Below are 16,240 nucleotides of genomic sequence, written 5' to 3'. Positions count from 1 at the left end.
CATTGATGATAAAAGAGGGTTGCTGCTCATTTAAAGAAAGTTGACTCATCCTGGGGTAGGGAGAGGGAGCATGAGAGGAATAGACAAACTCTAGATAGGGAAGAGGGGTGGGAGGGGAAGGGAGGGGGCAGGGGGTTAGCAATGACAGTGGAATATGATAGACTTCATGATCCAAAGCACATGTATGTGTGAATACACTTTATATTCAAACAAATGAATATTTTATATTCAAACAAATTAAAAATTGTGCTTTATGTGTAATATAAATTATAATACATTCTACTGTCATTTATTTTAAAAAATCAATAAAATTTTTTAAAAAGTAAAGAAACACAGAGAAGAGATAATGAGAAAAAAAGTCTGAATAATTTTTCACTAAAAGTTTGATAAGGGCACTTGGCTGAGCCCTTGTTCTCCTGGGCAGGTATCAACACAGGATGAGCCATTGCTGATCCAAGAGTGTAAATAACAACTCACTGGAGGATTCACTTGCCTGTTCCTTAATTGTTCTTTGACCTCCTTCCCCAGAACATACACCAGGTACATGGAAGCAGAGAACCACACAGTCCTATCCCACTTCCTCCTCCTGGGCCTCTCAGAGGATCTAGACCTGCAGTCCATCCAATTTGGGCTGTTGATGTCCTTGATGATCATATTGCTTTAGAACCTGCTCATCATCCTGGCGGTCAGCTCTGACCCCCACCTCCACACCCCCATGTACTTCTTCCTCTCCAACATGTCCTTGGCTGACATGTGCTTCATCTCCACCATAATCCCTAAGATGCTGGTGAACATCCAGGCACAGGAAAATTACATCTCCTCTATAGAATGCCTGTCTCAGGCATTTTTTAAAAAATATTTATGGTGGAGTAGATGCTTTCCTACCTACTATAATGGCCTTTGATTGCTTTGTGGCCATCTGTCATCCCCTGCATTACACAGTCATCATGAACCCTCAGCTCTGGGTCCTCCTGGTTCTGATGTCTTGGCTCATCATGTTCTGGGTCTCCCTGATTCATGTTCTACTGTTGAATCAACTAACCTTCTCTATGGGCACTGAAATCCCACATTTCTTCTGTGAAATGGCTCAGGTACTCAAGGTGGCCAGTTCTGACACCCTTGTCAATAACATCTTTATGTATTGGTGGCTGCCCTGCCACCCTGGGTGTGGTTCCTGTCACTGGGATCCTCTTCTCCTACTCTCAGATTGTCTCCTCCTTAATGAGGATGTCCTCCTCTGTGGGCAAGTATAAAGCCTTCTCCACCTGTGGGTCTCACCTCTGTGTGGTCTCCTATTTCTATGGAAAAGGATTTGGGGTTTATCTCAGTTCTGTTTTTATCCATTTTTTTCCCTGAGAACCATGATTGCCTCAATGATGTGCAGTGTGGTCATCCTCATGCTGTATCCCATCATGTACAGCCTGGGGAACAAGGATGTGAAGGGGCCCTGGGGAGACTCCTCAGCAGAGCAGCCTCTAGTCCTTGAGGGCTCACTAAGAACTATGTGAATGCCTAGATCCTTCAGCTATTGCTGTGAATTTACATATTGTGGTTCTTTTCCCCTCTTAATGGATGTGGATCATTTTCTTTATTCTACAAACACCTGTAACTTGATATAACTTGATACTTATAAATATTTGTATTTATATCTCTCCCTTGTACATTGTCCACAAATTACAAATTTGTTAAACTTTTAATGGCATTTCTCAGAATTCCAATATGATATCAAGAATTTATATTACATGCTGACATGGTTCCCTGAAAAATCATTGCTTAAATGCTGATGTTTTCCATATTGATTTAATTGTATTTTTTGTTCTTTTCTGGAGGAAACAAAATAAAAATCATCACAATTACATGCCCACCCTGTCATGACTCTGCCGGTTGTTGGTGTTTTTTTTCCAAAAATATTTTCTTAGAATATTTTTTATCATTCACACTTTCCTCAAGGAAGAGGAAGATTGGGAAGAAAAGTCCTGTAGACTTGACATTGAGCCTTCACTCCAAACTTTGCTATTCTGTTTCTATATGAGCAGTGTTTTATTTTCACCCTGAAATCTGGGATCTGCCTTTTATTTCAGGTTTTTTCCTATATTTATACTGATGTGCTGCCTTTGGAAACTCCAATTTGTTGTTTTTCACTTTGTGAAAAATATTTTCATTTTCTTTATCCATTTCTTCCCTCATTTCTGCTTTTCTTCATGCTTTTGACTGATTTATTAGTAAATATTAACTTGTTCCACTTCCTCAATGGGTGAATAATAGTTTACCCTGTTTATAAACATCAGGTATTTATCCCTGAATCTGCTGATTGTCATCTGAGCAATTTCCATTTTTTTGGCTATTATGAAGAGTGCTCTTACAGAAATTCATGCACATGTTTTTCCTTGAGTAAATTTATGAACTTCATAAGGTCATTTCAATCAATGATGGACAGCATACATGACATTGGTCCTATGATATGTATCACAAAGTGACATTGTAGCCATCCTAGTTTGTTCCAGTGTGAGTTACTATGTTCACACAATGATGAAATCAGCTAGCAATGTGCTCCTTAGAACCTATGCCCATCATTGAACACTGGCTATATTGGTTTCCAGTTATTTGGATTAGGCATACAGGGGTGAGACTGCTTGGTCATATAGTAATGGCATATTTAAGTGTTTGGGAAACAGCCCAATTGTACTTCATAGTAGCTGGTGCACTTTACATTATGAGAGTCCTGATATCTTCACCACTTTACCAATAATTTTTTTTGTCTTCAAATTCATGAAAGTTATAGCCCCCCATGGATTATGAATTGGTTTTGGTGCTTTTGATTTACATTTCTCTATTACTTACTGAACATCTTTTCATGTGCTTTGGCAATATAAATATGTGGAGGAATGTCTTTATATTGAACTTATTTGTCAGCTGTGTTGATAGTATTTTTATTTCTGATCTGAAAAATCCCTTGTATGTTCTGGATACAAGGCCCTTATCAGATATGCATTTTGCAAATATTTTCTCCATTCCATATGGTGTCTTTCCATTTTTTTATTTGTACATTTATTACCTATATTCAGTATAATATATGTTTTGAAGCTGTTCATACTAACTGAAATTTTGTGTCCTCTGACAAACATCTCTCCATTCCACCATCCCTAGAGACTGTGCCAGTCAGCATTTTACTGTTTCCATGAGTTTGACTTTGTTTTTCATATTTCAGAGCTTTTTTCCCTCATCTTTGCACATTTTTATTGGTACATTGGTCATAATAATGGGATTCATTGTTACATGTTGTACATAACAGTACAGTTTGGCCAATAATACTCCCCAGCACTTCCCCCTCTTTCCCCACCCCTCACCCTCTGGTCCTTTCCTCCACTGATCTCTCTTTGATTTTCATGAAATTCCAATGAGTTTGAGATTTTAGATTACTCATAGAAGTGAGGTCATGTGGTGTTTGTCTTTCTATGCCTGGCTCATTTGTCTTAACCGAATTTTATACAGGTTTATCTATTTAGCAGAAAATTATGGAATTCCCTTCTGAATAACTGAATAATGTGGATATTCAAACAAACAAACAAGAGCTGTCATCTCTTGGGTACTGTTTGTTTTGACATTCCTGAAAGTGATACAAGTGCAGACAATAGATACCAAGTGTGTTGAGGGAACACTGATTATAGACAAGCTCTGTGCCCCAAAAGGAGTCCATCCAATGAATAACACAAGTATTTTAAAAATTTGAAGTGTCCTTTGTGCCAAACAATGTTTAAACTCTGGGGAATCAGGAATGAAAGGATATTAGGCATTCCCCTCTAAACACACAGCATTATCATTTTTTTTTGTGTGTGTGTGTGGTGCTTGGAATTGAACCCAGGTCCTTGTGCATACAAGCCAAACACTCAACCAACTGAGCTATATCCCCAGAGCTTGATCATACATAAGGTCAAAATAACAAGTTATGTTACAGAAATAGGAAAACAGCAACTTAAAATAAAAGGATATTTTAGCTAAATGGTTATGGATAAATAAAAGTTTAACTTTATCATTACTAATCCTAAGTGCATTTCATCATTATTTTACACCCTCATCATACATTAATCAGATTGGAAGGTTCCTTTTCTGTTTATTACTTAGTGGTAAATACACACACACACACACACACACACACACACACACACACACACACCAGAAGACAATGTAAGTGGCAGAATCTTAACTTTCCTGAGCCCAGGACAGGACAAGTTGTAGTAACAGACTCAAAATGAACTTAGCTTCAATTGCAATGACATTTTTCATTGCATCCCACAAATCATACATTTTCAAGTACATAAAACAAAGGTGAAATCCACTGGGACAACTGAGGTACCTGCTTAAACCCCAACTCTTCCACACATGGAGTCCTGTCCTTGCCCTCCTCCTCTTCACAATGACCTTGCAGTGCTTAGGCAACAGAGTGGTGGGACCCCAGGCCTGCGTGGTTGAGGGTCTCCAGCAAGCACAACAAGTTCAGGGGGAAAACGAAACTTTGGCTGAGTTGCCTGGGCCCCTGAGGACAAACCAGAACACAAACTGCACACGCATCGGAGCTGAATTTCTACATATCAGTGTCCCCCATTTTGCTACCCACTTCCTCATGCCCGTCCTGACAGGGAGGAGACAGTGTTTCTGAGAGGTCTTGCTCCACCCGCCCTCTCCCTCCACACTTACTGGTTCAAGCTGCTCCTCGGCTGGGTCATGACCACGGTTTGCCCATCCAGGGCAGCTCCTCTGCCCCCTGCCCACTGAAGGCTCGGCCTCTGTCCTCAGCCTGGGTGTAAACACAGTGTCGGATATGAGCATCCCCATGCAGACATCCAAGGGAGGAGGACACAGAGGCCTGGGGCCCACTGGGCAGAAGACCTCAAGCTGAAGGCTCCAGGAACAGACTCATTATTTAATATGTGACCTTGGAAGTTCAACACACATAAGTCCCTATTAACCTAATTGGTGTAGGTCATCCAAACCTCTAGGGACTTTTTAATATTAACAGAGGATAAAAGAAGAGGAAGTGAAGGCCCAGCAAAGTTTTGAGCTCGTTCTTTACTCAGGAGGATTCTCTATTTTGCACTGGGATTTTTCCTTTTCTATGATTCAATTATATTTTTATTACTTTTTAACAAATTTGTTTATTATTTGCTCAAGACAATACAATTATCTTGACTTATCATACATTTGATTCAAAAAATGTTTGCTGAGATTTCAGGAAACTCGTAGTTTTTTGGAAGCTTGGCCACCCCTTTCAATGAAAGTGAGTTTCCTCAGTCTCTGCTTGGGGCTACTTCAATAGGAAACAAACCATAGAGATAGAACTTGGAACTACTTTATTGTGCCAAGTTTCAAAGAGTTAGCACAAACCGTTTTTGATTTGGAGTTCCAACTACATGTATCCATATAGGAGAAAACAGAGTGAAACCTAAAAATTAAAACGGTTACTGCAAACGAACGGATTAACCCAGAAGAACGAAATTTGGTGAGCCCAGTGGGATTGGTGTACTGATCATTACCTGCAAGTATCATCAAGATTGGGTGAAAAAATATTTGCTGAGATTTCAGGAAACTCGTAGTTTTTTGGAAGCTTGGCAACCCCTTTCAATGAAAGTGATTCTCCTCAGTCTCTGCTTGGGGCTACTTCAATAGGAAACAAACCACAGAGATAAAACTCAGAACTACTTTATTGTGCCACGTTTGAAAGAGCTAGCACAAACCGTGTTTGATTTAGAGTTCCAACTACATGTATCCATATAGGAGAAAACAGAGGGAAACCTAAAAATGAAAACGGTTACTGCAAACGAACGGTTTAACCCAGAAGAACGAAATTTGGTGAGCCAAGTGGGATTGGTGTACTGATCTTTACCTGCAAGTATCATCAAGATTGGGTGAAAAAATGTTTGCTGAGATTTTAGGAAACTCGTAGTTTCTTGGATCTGTGAGTTCAATGAATCCCAATTAAATGAAAGTGAGTCTCCTCAGTCTCTGCTTGGGCCTACTTCAGTAGGAAACAAACCATAGAGATAGAACTTGGAACTACTTTATTGTGCCAAGTTTCAAAGAGCTAGCAAAAACCGTGTTTGATTTAGAGTTCCAACTACATGTATCCATACAGGAGAAAAGAGAGTGAAACCTAAAAATGAAAACGGTTACTGCAAACGAACGGTTTAACCCAGAAGAACGAAATTTGGTGAGCCAAGTGGGATTGGTGTACTGATCATTACCTGCAAGTATCATCAAGATTGGGTGAAAAAATGTTTGCTGAGATTTCAGGAAACTCGTAGTTTTTTGGAAGCTTGGCAAACCCTTTCAATGAAACTGATTCTCCACAGTCTCTACTTGGGGCTGCTTCAATAGGAAACAAACCACAGAGATAGAACTTTGAACTACTTTATTGTGCCACGTTTTAAAGAGCTAGCACAAACTGTGTTTGATTTAGAGTTCCAACTACATGTATCCATATAGGAGAAAACAGAGGGAAACCTAAAAATGAAAACGGTTACTGCAAACGAACAGTTTAACCCAGAAGAACGAAATTTGGTGAGCCAAGTGGGATTGGTGTACTGATCTTTACCTGCAAGTATCATCAAGATTGGGTGAAAAAATGTTTGCGGAGATTTCAGGAAACTCGTAGTTTTTTGGATGTGTGAGTTCAATGAATCCCATTTCAATGAAAGTGATTCTCATCAGTCTCTGCTTGGGGTTACTTCAATAGGAAACAAAACATAGAGGTAGAACTTGGAACTACTTTATTGTGCCAAGTTTCAAAGAGCTAGCACAAACCGTGTTTGATTTAGAGTTCCAACTACATGTATCCAAACAGGAGAAAACAGAGTGAAACCTAAAAATGAAAACGGTTACTGAAAACGAACGGTTTAACCCAGAAGAACGAAATTTGGTGAGCCAAGTGGGATTGGTGTACTGATCATTACCTGCAAGTATCATCAAGATTGGGTGAAAAAAAGTTTGCTGAGATTGCAGGAAACTCGTAGGTTTTTGGAAGCTTGGCAACCCCTTTCAATGAAAGTGATTCTCGTCAGTCTCTGCTTGGGGCTACTTCAATAGGAAACAAACCATAGAGATAGAACTTGGAACTACTTTATTGTGCCAAGTTTCAAAGAGCTAGCACAAACCATGTTTCATTTAGATTTCCAACTACATGTATCTATATAGGAGAAACGAGAGTGAAACCCAAAAATGAAAACGGTTACTGCAAACGAACGGTTTAACCCAGAAGAAGGAAATTTGGTGAGCCAAATGTGATTTGTGTACTGATTATTACCTGCAAGAATCATCAAGATTGGGTGAAAAAATGTTTGCTGAGATTTCAGGAAACTCGTAGTTTTTTGGATCTACTAGTTCAATGAAACCCTTTTCAACAAACGTGATTCTCGTCAGTCTCTGCTTGGGGTTATTTCAATAGGAAACAAACCATAGAGATAGAACTTGGAACTATTTTATTGTGCCAAGTTTCAAAGAGCTAGCACAAAACGTGTTTGATTTAGAGTTCCATCTACATGTATCCATATAGGAGAAACCAGAGTGAAACCTAAAAATGAAAACGGTTACTGCAAACGAACGGTTTTACCCAGAAGAACGAAATTTGGTGAGCCAAATGGGATTGGTGTACTGATCATTACCTGCAAGTATCATCAAGATTGGGTGAAAAAATGTTTGCTGAGATTTCAGGAAACTCGTAGTTTTTTGGAAGCTTGGCAACCCCTTTCAATGAAAGTGAGTCTCCTCAGTCTCTGCTTGGGGCTACTTCAATAGGAAACAAACCATAGAGATAGAACTTGGATCTATTTTATTGTGCCAAGTTTCAAAGAGCTAGCACAAACCGTGTTTGATTTAGAGTTCCAACTACATGTATCCAATTAGGAGAAAACAGAGTGAAACCTAAAAATAAAAACGGTTACTGCAAACGAACATGTGAACCTAGGAGAATGAAATTTGGCAAGCCAAGTGGGATTGGTGTACTGATCATTATCTGCAAGTATCATCAAGTTTGGGTGAAAAAAAATTTGCTGTGATTTCAGGAAACTCCTTGATTTTGGATCTACGAGTTCAATGAAACCCATTTCAATGAAAGTGATTCTCGTCAGTCTCTGCTTGAGGTTACTTCAATAGGAAAAAAACCATAGAGACAGAACTTGGAACTATTTTATCTTGCCAAGTTTCAAAGAGCTAGCACAAAGCGTGTTTGATTTAGAGTTCCAACTAATTGTATCCATATAGGAGAAAACAGAGTGAAACCTAAAAATGAAAACGGTTACTGCAAACGAACTGTTTAACCCAGAAGAACGAAATTTGGTGAGCCAAGTGGGATTGGTGTACTGATCATTACCTGCAAGTATCATCAAGATTGGTGTAAAAAAGTTAGCTGAGATTTCAGGAAACTCATAGTTTTTTGGAAGCTTGGCAACCCCATTCAATGAAAATGATTCTCGTCAGTCTCTGCTTGGGGCTACTTCAATAGGAAACAAACCATAGAGATAGAACTTGGAACTACTTTATTGTGCCAAGTTTCAAAGAGCTAGCACAAACCGTGTTTGATTTAGTGTTCCAACTACATGTATCCATATAGGAGAAAACCCAGTGAAACCTAAAAATATAAACGGTTACTGCAAACGTACGGGTGAACCTAGGAGAACGAAATTTGGTGAGCCAAGTGGGATTGGTGTACTGATCATTATCTGCAAGTATCATCAAGATTGGGTAAAAAAAAGTTTGCTGAGATTTCAGGAAACTCGTTGTTTTTTGGATCTAGGAGTTCAATGAAACCCATTACAATGAAAGTGATTCTCGTCAGTCTCTGCTTGTGGTTACTTCAATAGGAAAAAAAAAATAGAGACAGAACTTGGAACTCTTTTATTCTGCCAAGTTTCAAAGAGCTAGCACAAAGCGTGTTTGATTTAGAGTTCCAACTAATTGTATCCATGTAGGAGAAAACAGAGTGAAACCTAAAAATGAAAACGGTTACTGCAAACGAACGGTTTAACCCAGAAGAACGAAATTTGGTGAGCCAAGTGGGATTGGTGTACTGATCTATACCTGCAAGTATCATCAAGATTGGGTGAAAAAATGTTTGCAGAGATTTCAGGAAACTCGTAGTTTTTTGGATCTGTGAGATCAATGAATCCCATTTCAATGAAAGTGAGTCTCCTCAGTATCTGCTTGGGGCTACTTCAATAGGAAACAAACCACTGAGATAGAACTTGGAACTACTTTATTGTGCCAAGTTTCAAAGAGCTAGCACAAACCGTGTTTAGAGTTCCAACTACATGTATCCATATAGGAGAAAACCGAGTGAAACCTAAAAATAAAAACGGTTACTGCAAACGAACGGGTGAACCTAGGAGAACGAAATTTGGTGAGCCAAGTGGGATTGGTGTACTGATCATTATCTGCAAGTATCATCAAGATTGGGTAAAAAAAAGTTTGCTGAGATTTCAGGAAACTCGTTGTTTTTTGGATCTTAGGAGTTCAATGAAACCCATTTCAACGAAAGTGATTCTCGTCAGTCTCTGCTTGGGGTTACTTCAATAGGAAAAAAACCATAGAGACAGAACTTGGAACTATTTTATCTTGCCAAGTTTCAAAGAGCTAGCACAAAACGTGTTTGATTTAGAGTTCCATCTACATGTATCCATATAGGAGCAACCAGAGTGAAACCTAAAAATGAAAACGGTTATTGCAAACGAACTGTTTAACATAGAAGAAAGAAATTTGGTGAGCCAAGTGGGATTGGTGTACTCATCATTACCTCCACGTATCATCAAGATTGGGTGAAAAAGTTTGCTGAGATTTCAGGAAACTCGTACTTTTTTGGAAGCTTGGCAACCCCTTTCAATGAAAGTGAGTTTCGTCAGTCTCTGCTTGGGGCTACTTCAATAGGAAAGAAACCACAGAGATAGAACTTGGAACTACTTTATTATGCCAAGTTTCAAAGAGCTAGCCCAAACCGTGTTTGATTTAGAGTTCCAACTACATGTATCCAATTAGGAGAAAACAGAGTAAAACCTAAAAATAAAAACGGTTACTGCAAACGAACGTGTGAACCTAGAAGAACGAAATTTGGGTAGCCAAGTGGGATTGGTGTACTGATCATTATCTGAAAGTATCATCAAGTTTGGGTGAAAAAAAGTTTGCTGAGATTTCAGGAAACTCGTTGTTTTTTGGATCTACTAGTTCAATGAAACCCATTTCAATGAAAGTGATTCTTGTCAGTCTCTGCTTGAGGTTACCTCAATAGGAAAAAAACCATAGAGACAGAACTTGGAACTATTTTATCTTGCCAAGTTTCAAAGAGCTAGCACAAAGCGTGTTTGATTTAGAGTTCCAACTAATTGTATCCATATAGGAGAAAACAGAGTGAAACCTAAAAATGAAAACGGTTACTGCAAACGAACGGTTTAACCCAGAAGAACGAAATTTGGTGAGCCCAGTGGGATTGGTGTACTGATCATTACCTGCAAGTATCATCAAGATTGGTGTAAAAAAGTTTGTTGAGATTTCAGGAAACTCGTAGTTTTTTGGAAGCTTGGCAACCCCATTCAATGAAAATGATTCTCCTCAGTCTCTGCTTGGGGCTACTTCAATAGGAAACACACCATAGAGATAGAACTTGGAACTACTTTATTGTGCCAAGTTTCAAAGAGCTAGCACAAACCGTGTTTGATTTAGTGTTCCAACTACATGTATCCATATAGGAGAAAACAGAGGGAAACCTAAAAATGAAAACGGTTACTGGAAACGAACGGTTTAACCCAGAAGAACGAAATTTGGTGAGCCAAGTGGGATTGGTGTACTGATCTTTACCTGCAAGTATCATCAAGATTGGGTGAAAAAATGTTTGCTGAGATTTCAGGAAACTCGTAGTTTTTTGGATCTACGAGTTCAATGAAACCCTTTTCAATGAACGTGATTCTCGTCAGTCTCTGCTTGGGGTTACTTCAATAGGAAACAAACCATAGAGATAGAACTTGGAACTATTTTATTTTTGTGCCAAGTTTCAAAGAGCTAGCACAAAACGTGTTTGATTTAGAGTTCCATCTACATGTATCCATATAGGAGAAACCAGATTGAAACCTAAAAATGAAAACGGTTATTGCAAACGAACGGTTTAACCCAGAAGAACGAAATTTGGTGAGCCAAGTGGGATTGGTGTACTCATCATTACCTGCAAGTATCATCAAGATTGGGTCAAAAAATGTTTGCTGAGATTTCAGGAAACTCGTAGTTTTTTTGGAAGCTTGGCAACCCCTTTCAATGAAAGTGATTCTCGTTAGTCTCTGCTTGGGGCTACTTCAATAGGAAACAAACCATAGAGATAGAACTTGGAACTACTTTATTGTGCCAAGTTTCAAAGAGCTAGCACAAACCGTGTTTGATTTAGAGTTCCAACTAATTGTATCCATATAGGAGAAAACAGAGTGAAACCTAAAAATGAAAACGGTTACTGCAAACGAACGGTTTAACCCAGAAGAACGAAATTTGGTGAGCCCAGTGGGATTGGTGTACTGATCATTACCTGCAAGTATCATCAAGATTGGTGTAAAAAAGTTTGTTGAGATTTCAGGAAACTCGTAGTTTTTTGGAAGCTTGGCAACCCCATTCAATGAAAATGATTCTCCTCAGTCTCTGCTTGGGGCTACTTCAATAGGAAACACACCATAGAGATAGAACTTGGAACTACTTTATTGTGCCAAGTTTCAAAGAGCTAGCACAAACCGTGTTTGATTTAGTGTTCCAACTACATGTATCCATATAGGAGAAAACAGAGGGAAACCTAAAAATGAAAACGGTTACTGGAAACGAACGGTTTAACCCAGAAGAACGAAATTTGGTGAGCCAAGTGGGATTGGTGTACTGATCTTTACCTGCAAGTATCATCAAGATTGGGTGAAAAAATGTTTGCTGAGATTTCAGGAAACTCGTAGTTTTTTGGATCTACGAGTTCAATGAAACCCTTTTCAATGAACGTGATTCTCGTCAGTCTCTGCTTGGGGTTACTTCAATAGGAAACAAACCATAGAGATAGAACTTGGAACTATTTTATTTTTGTGCCAAGTTTCAAAGAGCTAGCAAAAACCGTGTTTGATTTAGAGTTCCATCTACATGTATCCATATAGGAGAAACCAGATTGAAACCTAAAAATGAAAACGGTTATTGCAAACGAACGGTTTAACCCAGAAGAACGAAATTTGGTGAGCCAAGTGGGATTGGTGTACTCATCATTACCTGCAAGTATCATCAAGATTGGGTGAAAAAATGTTTGCTGAGATTTCAGGAAACTCGTAGTTTTTTTGGAAGCTTGGCAACCCCTTTCAATGAAAGTGATTCTCGTTAGTCTCTGCTTGGGGCTACTTCAATAGGAAACAAACCATAGAGATAGAACTTGGAACTACTTTATTGTGCCAAGTTTCAAAGAGCTAGCACAAACCGTGTTTGATTTAGAGTTCCAACTACATGTATCCATATAGGAGAAAACAGAGTGAAACCTAAAAATGAAAACGGTTACTGCAAACGAACTGTTTAACCCAGAAGAACGAAATTTGTTGAGCCAAGTGGGATTGGTGTACTGATCATTACCTGCAAGTATCATCAAGATTGGGTGAAAAAATGTTTGCTGAGATTTCAGGAAACTCGTAGTTTTTTGGAAGCTTGGCAACCCCTTTCAATGAAAGTGAGTCTCGTTAGTCTATGCTTGGGGCTACTTCAATAGGAAACAAACCATAGAGATAGAACTTGGAACTACTTTATTGTGCCCAGTTTCAAAGAGCTAGCACAAACTGTGTTTGATTTAGAGTTCCAACTACATGTATCCATATAGGAGAAAACAGAGTGAAACCTAAAAATGAAAACGGTTACTGCAAAGGAACGGTTTAACCCAGAAGAACGAAATCTCTGAACTGCTTCTCTGACATTTCATCAACTTCACTGATATTATGGGTTCTGATATTATAGTGTCCTGGTTTGTTTGGGGGCACTTTCCTCCCTTGTTTTTTTATGTTGTCTGTGTGTCTGCCTTTCTTGCAGTTTGGATCCGAGATGTTAGTTTCTTTTGTATATTTTTGTGGTACCTGTGCAGAATGTCTTCACCTCACCTTGATGTTGGGCTTCCAGACCCTGCTGGTGTCCTCAATAAATGCTACTACATCCTGGATCTGGGTCCTGCTTAAGTTGGAATGGGTGGGTCTGGGCCACTGGGCTTGACCTCCTGTGGTAGTCTGCTGGTTGGAAGGGGAAGTCCTGCACCAATGGCTAGACTCTGGTGGTGTCTGCCCTGCTTGTGGAGGAGTGAACCAGGACCACTGAGAGCAGGGATCCTGGGTAGGTTGGTGTGGGTGGATCTGGGCAGCTGGGATTATAGGTGGCTTATAGTACACTTTAATGTTTTAATATGTACTATATCACAACTTGAAAAGTTTAGTAATTATTTGTGTATAACTGGTTTTCTTTGGAATCATATGTATATATATACCTATATTGTCTTTAAAAGCATTCTGAAAATCAGGATTGATAGCTTTGGCAGACGGCTAAAGAGATCCATGTCGGTGGGATTAACTATGTGATAAGCATGAGTTGGTGGGTCAGGGTAGAGCTCAGTGGTAGAGCACTTTGCCTAGCATGTGTGAGGCACTGGGTTTGATTCTTAGCACCTCATATAAATATGTAAAATAAAGGTCCATTGACAACTTAAAAAAGAAAAAAGTTAAGAACCCTAGGCAAAGCTGCTCTGTTAGTGAAGTCTGATTTCAGTTTTGCTTTATGGTGTTATGGCTTGAAACTAGGGCCTTGTGTATGCTAGGGAAGCACTACGGATTTAGTTTTTAAACTACAGACTATTGAGAATCATGAGTAGTGTGACTGCATTGGCCTAATATAAGGAGGCTTAATGGTCAACAGTTGGAGAGAACTGCTGTTGCTAAGTACTTGTCCATCTGCTCTTTTTTAAATTTTTAAAAATTTATTCTGATTTGTTATACAGGATGGCAGAATGCAATTCATTTTATATTACGCATGTAGAACACAATTTTTCAAGACACTGGTTATACACAAAGTATTTTCACACCATTCATGTCTTATACATGTACTTAGGGTAATGATGTCTAACTCATTCCACCATCATTCCTATCCCTCTCTTGCTCCCTCCTCTCTTTTCCCCTCCCTCCCCTTATGTCCATCTGCTTTTGTCATGTGTCTAAAACAAAATAGTCCTGAATGGCAATCATTTTAGCTTCTGGTTCTTACCCACAACTCTCCCCTTCCACTAGCTTTAGGATACATTTGCTATGTTTAGAAATCCTCATACTGAAGCCCAGCTGCTAATATTGAAACTTCCAAGAATGTACAACTCGTTACTATGCTTATTTGTGTTGATCTAAATCATAGGACATCAAAATCCTCCAGACATCAGCAAAAAATACAATTCCTGTTTTAGTGAGTTGCCATGTTATTGGAACAGTCTAGATAAAGAAACAACATCTGTGACAGCTTCCCTGTCTGAATTGTGTTGGGCAGCAGGAATTCTGTTTGATTCTGCTGAAATCTAATTAATAAATTTAGATTATTTGAGCTAAATGATTTTTGTGTCATAGTGGGCCACAGATTGTAAAGACATACATGTAACACCAAATGTAATTGAATAAATATGGCTTTTAAGAAATATTATCCTTAGATATAAGTTGATGGAAAGGCAGAGGGAAAACCTTCATACAAAACCCTAATATCCAATTATATAAGGACAACTTTCTGTTTGAATCCTAAGGTCTTGCATATTTAAGATAAGTAATTTATGAGGATATGCACCAGGAACTATATGGCTCAGTTAAAAATGAAGAAGTTTCAAATACAGTGTGGTGAAAATGGTGAAGTCATTTTTATTTTCAGTGCTTTGACAAAATACCCCATAAAATTCAAAACTTCTACCATTATACAAAAATAGGTGTCTACAAGTGATATCTTCTGTCTTCATCACCAGTAGCAAATATATTAAGCAGAAACATGTAATTTCAGTAGCCTTAAATGAAAAGTGCAGGACACCGCAAGCTACACATTCAGCAGTATCATATCGGCAAAAGTTTAATCTTTTCACCCATTTGATAAATACACAATGTTTATAATTTAATCATTTAAATTAACATTCCGCAAATATACATGTAATTTAGTGATTATTGTGCATGAATACATACACAATGCTTGTATGTACAAATTCCAGTTTGTTTTCATGTGCAAGAGATCTGATACAATCATAAGCTGTGTTTGTTTTGGTCCCATTAAATATTCACAATATAAAAGCACAAAAGAATCTTCGATTTACAAAAGAGAATTTGTTTAAAATCACTTCAACTTTTGATGTTTTTAAAGTATTATCTTCTCATACCACTATGAAATGTAGTAGTTGAACCTGTAAGAGAAAAACAAGACATTTTGCATGATTTTAAATTAGATTGTTCTATATAAATTAGCTGGTATAGATAACAAAAAGATTACTCTTAACTCTCCATCAGAAAAAATGCCCTTTGTTCCTTAAACATCTTATTCATAGTTCAACTGATTTTTAAAGAGATTTTGACTATACTTACAAGTCATCAAGAGTGGTTCTAAAGCAAGGAATTAAGAATCATGCTAATATAAAGTGTTCTAAAGGTTGAAGTTCTATATATTTTTCGTATATCCTAAAAAATATTTTGGTCTTCAGATTCTGGGTCTTATGAAATTTGGATGCTTAAAACAAAACAAACCTTTAACCAACAAACAGACTTCAACTATAATAATGAGAGTTTCCTAGTATTACAAGTTACTTGTGTTAAACACATGAATTTTTTGAATGAATGAATGAAGAGATAACTACTAACTCAATCTGATATTAGTCCACAGAGTTTGTGGGACTAGCAGGAAAAGAGAATCATTAATAAAAGTTAAAAAAAAAACTATAAAAGGAGACTGAATACAATTCAAACTAAAATGATTCAAAATCTCTGGATCAGAAGTGAACTAAAGGAAGACAGGGAAAAGAAGTTTTCTCATAATGAATAGAGAATCCACTTCTGTTATCAAGTATGACACTTCAGGTATATTTTTGAGGAAAAAAAATTAGGAATTTTTTTTTTTTTGGATCACTCTTAAAAGCACCAGGCAGTAGTAGGGATAATGGTTGTACTAAGTGATCAATCCTCTTCCTCACCAGTATCTGTATGCCTCACCACTTTCTACCATG

General features: G+C 38.1%; 1 protein-coding gene and 1 pseudogene across 1 annotated transcript in view; one reads left to right on the top strand and one right to left on the bottom strand.

Annotated features, from left to right (window-relative positions):
- Nucleotides 1-544: 544 nt before the first annotated feature.
- LOC113178443 (olfactory receptor 7D11-like) lies at nucleotides 545-1,486 on the top strand (annotated as a pseudogene).
- Nucleotides 1,487-14,773: 13,287 nt separating this feature from the next.
- LOC144253915 (A-kinase anchor protein 9-like) overlaps nucleotides 14,774-16,240 on the bottom strand; it is a 109,315-nt gene continuing 107,848 nt past the window's right edge. Inside the window, exon 38 of the mRNA XM_077796564.1 lies at nucleotides 14,774-15,427. Coding sequence (XP_077652690.1) covers nucleotides 15,390-15,427 — 38 coding nt within the window. The 3' untranslated portion in view covers nucleotides 14,774-15,389. The remainder of the gene's footprint in view (nucleotides 15,428-16,240) is intronic.

This window comes from Urocitellus parryii, chromosome 3 (genome assembly GCF_045843805.1).
Source record: "Urocitellus parryii isolate mUroPar1 chromosome 3, mUroPar1.hap1, whole genome shotgun sequence".
NCBI classification, from domain to species: Eukaryota; Metazoa; Chordata; class Mammalia; order Rodentia; family Sciuridae; genus Urocitellus; species Urocitellus parryii.
This window is presented reverse-complemented; position numbering and strand designations above follow the sequence as displayed.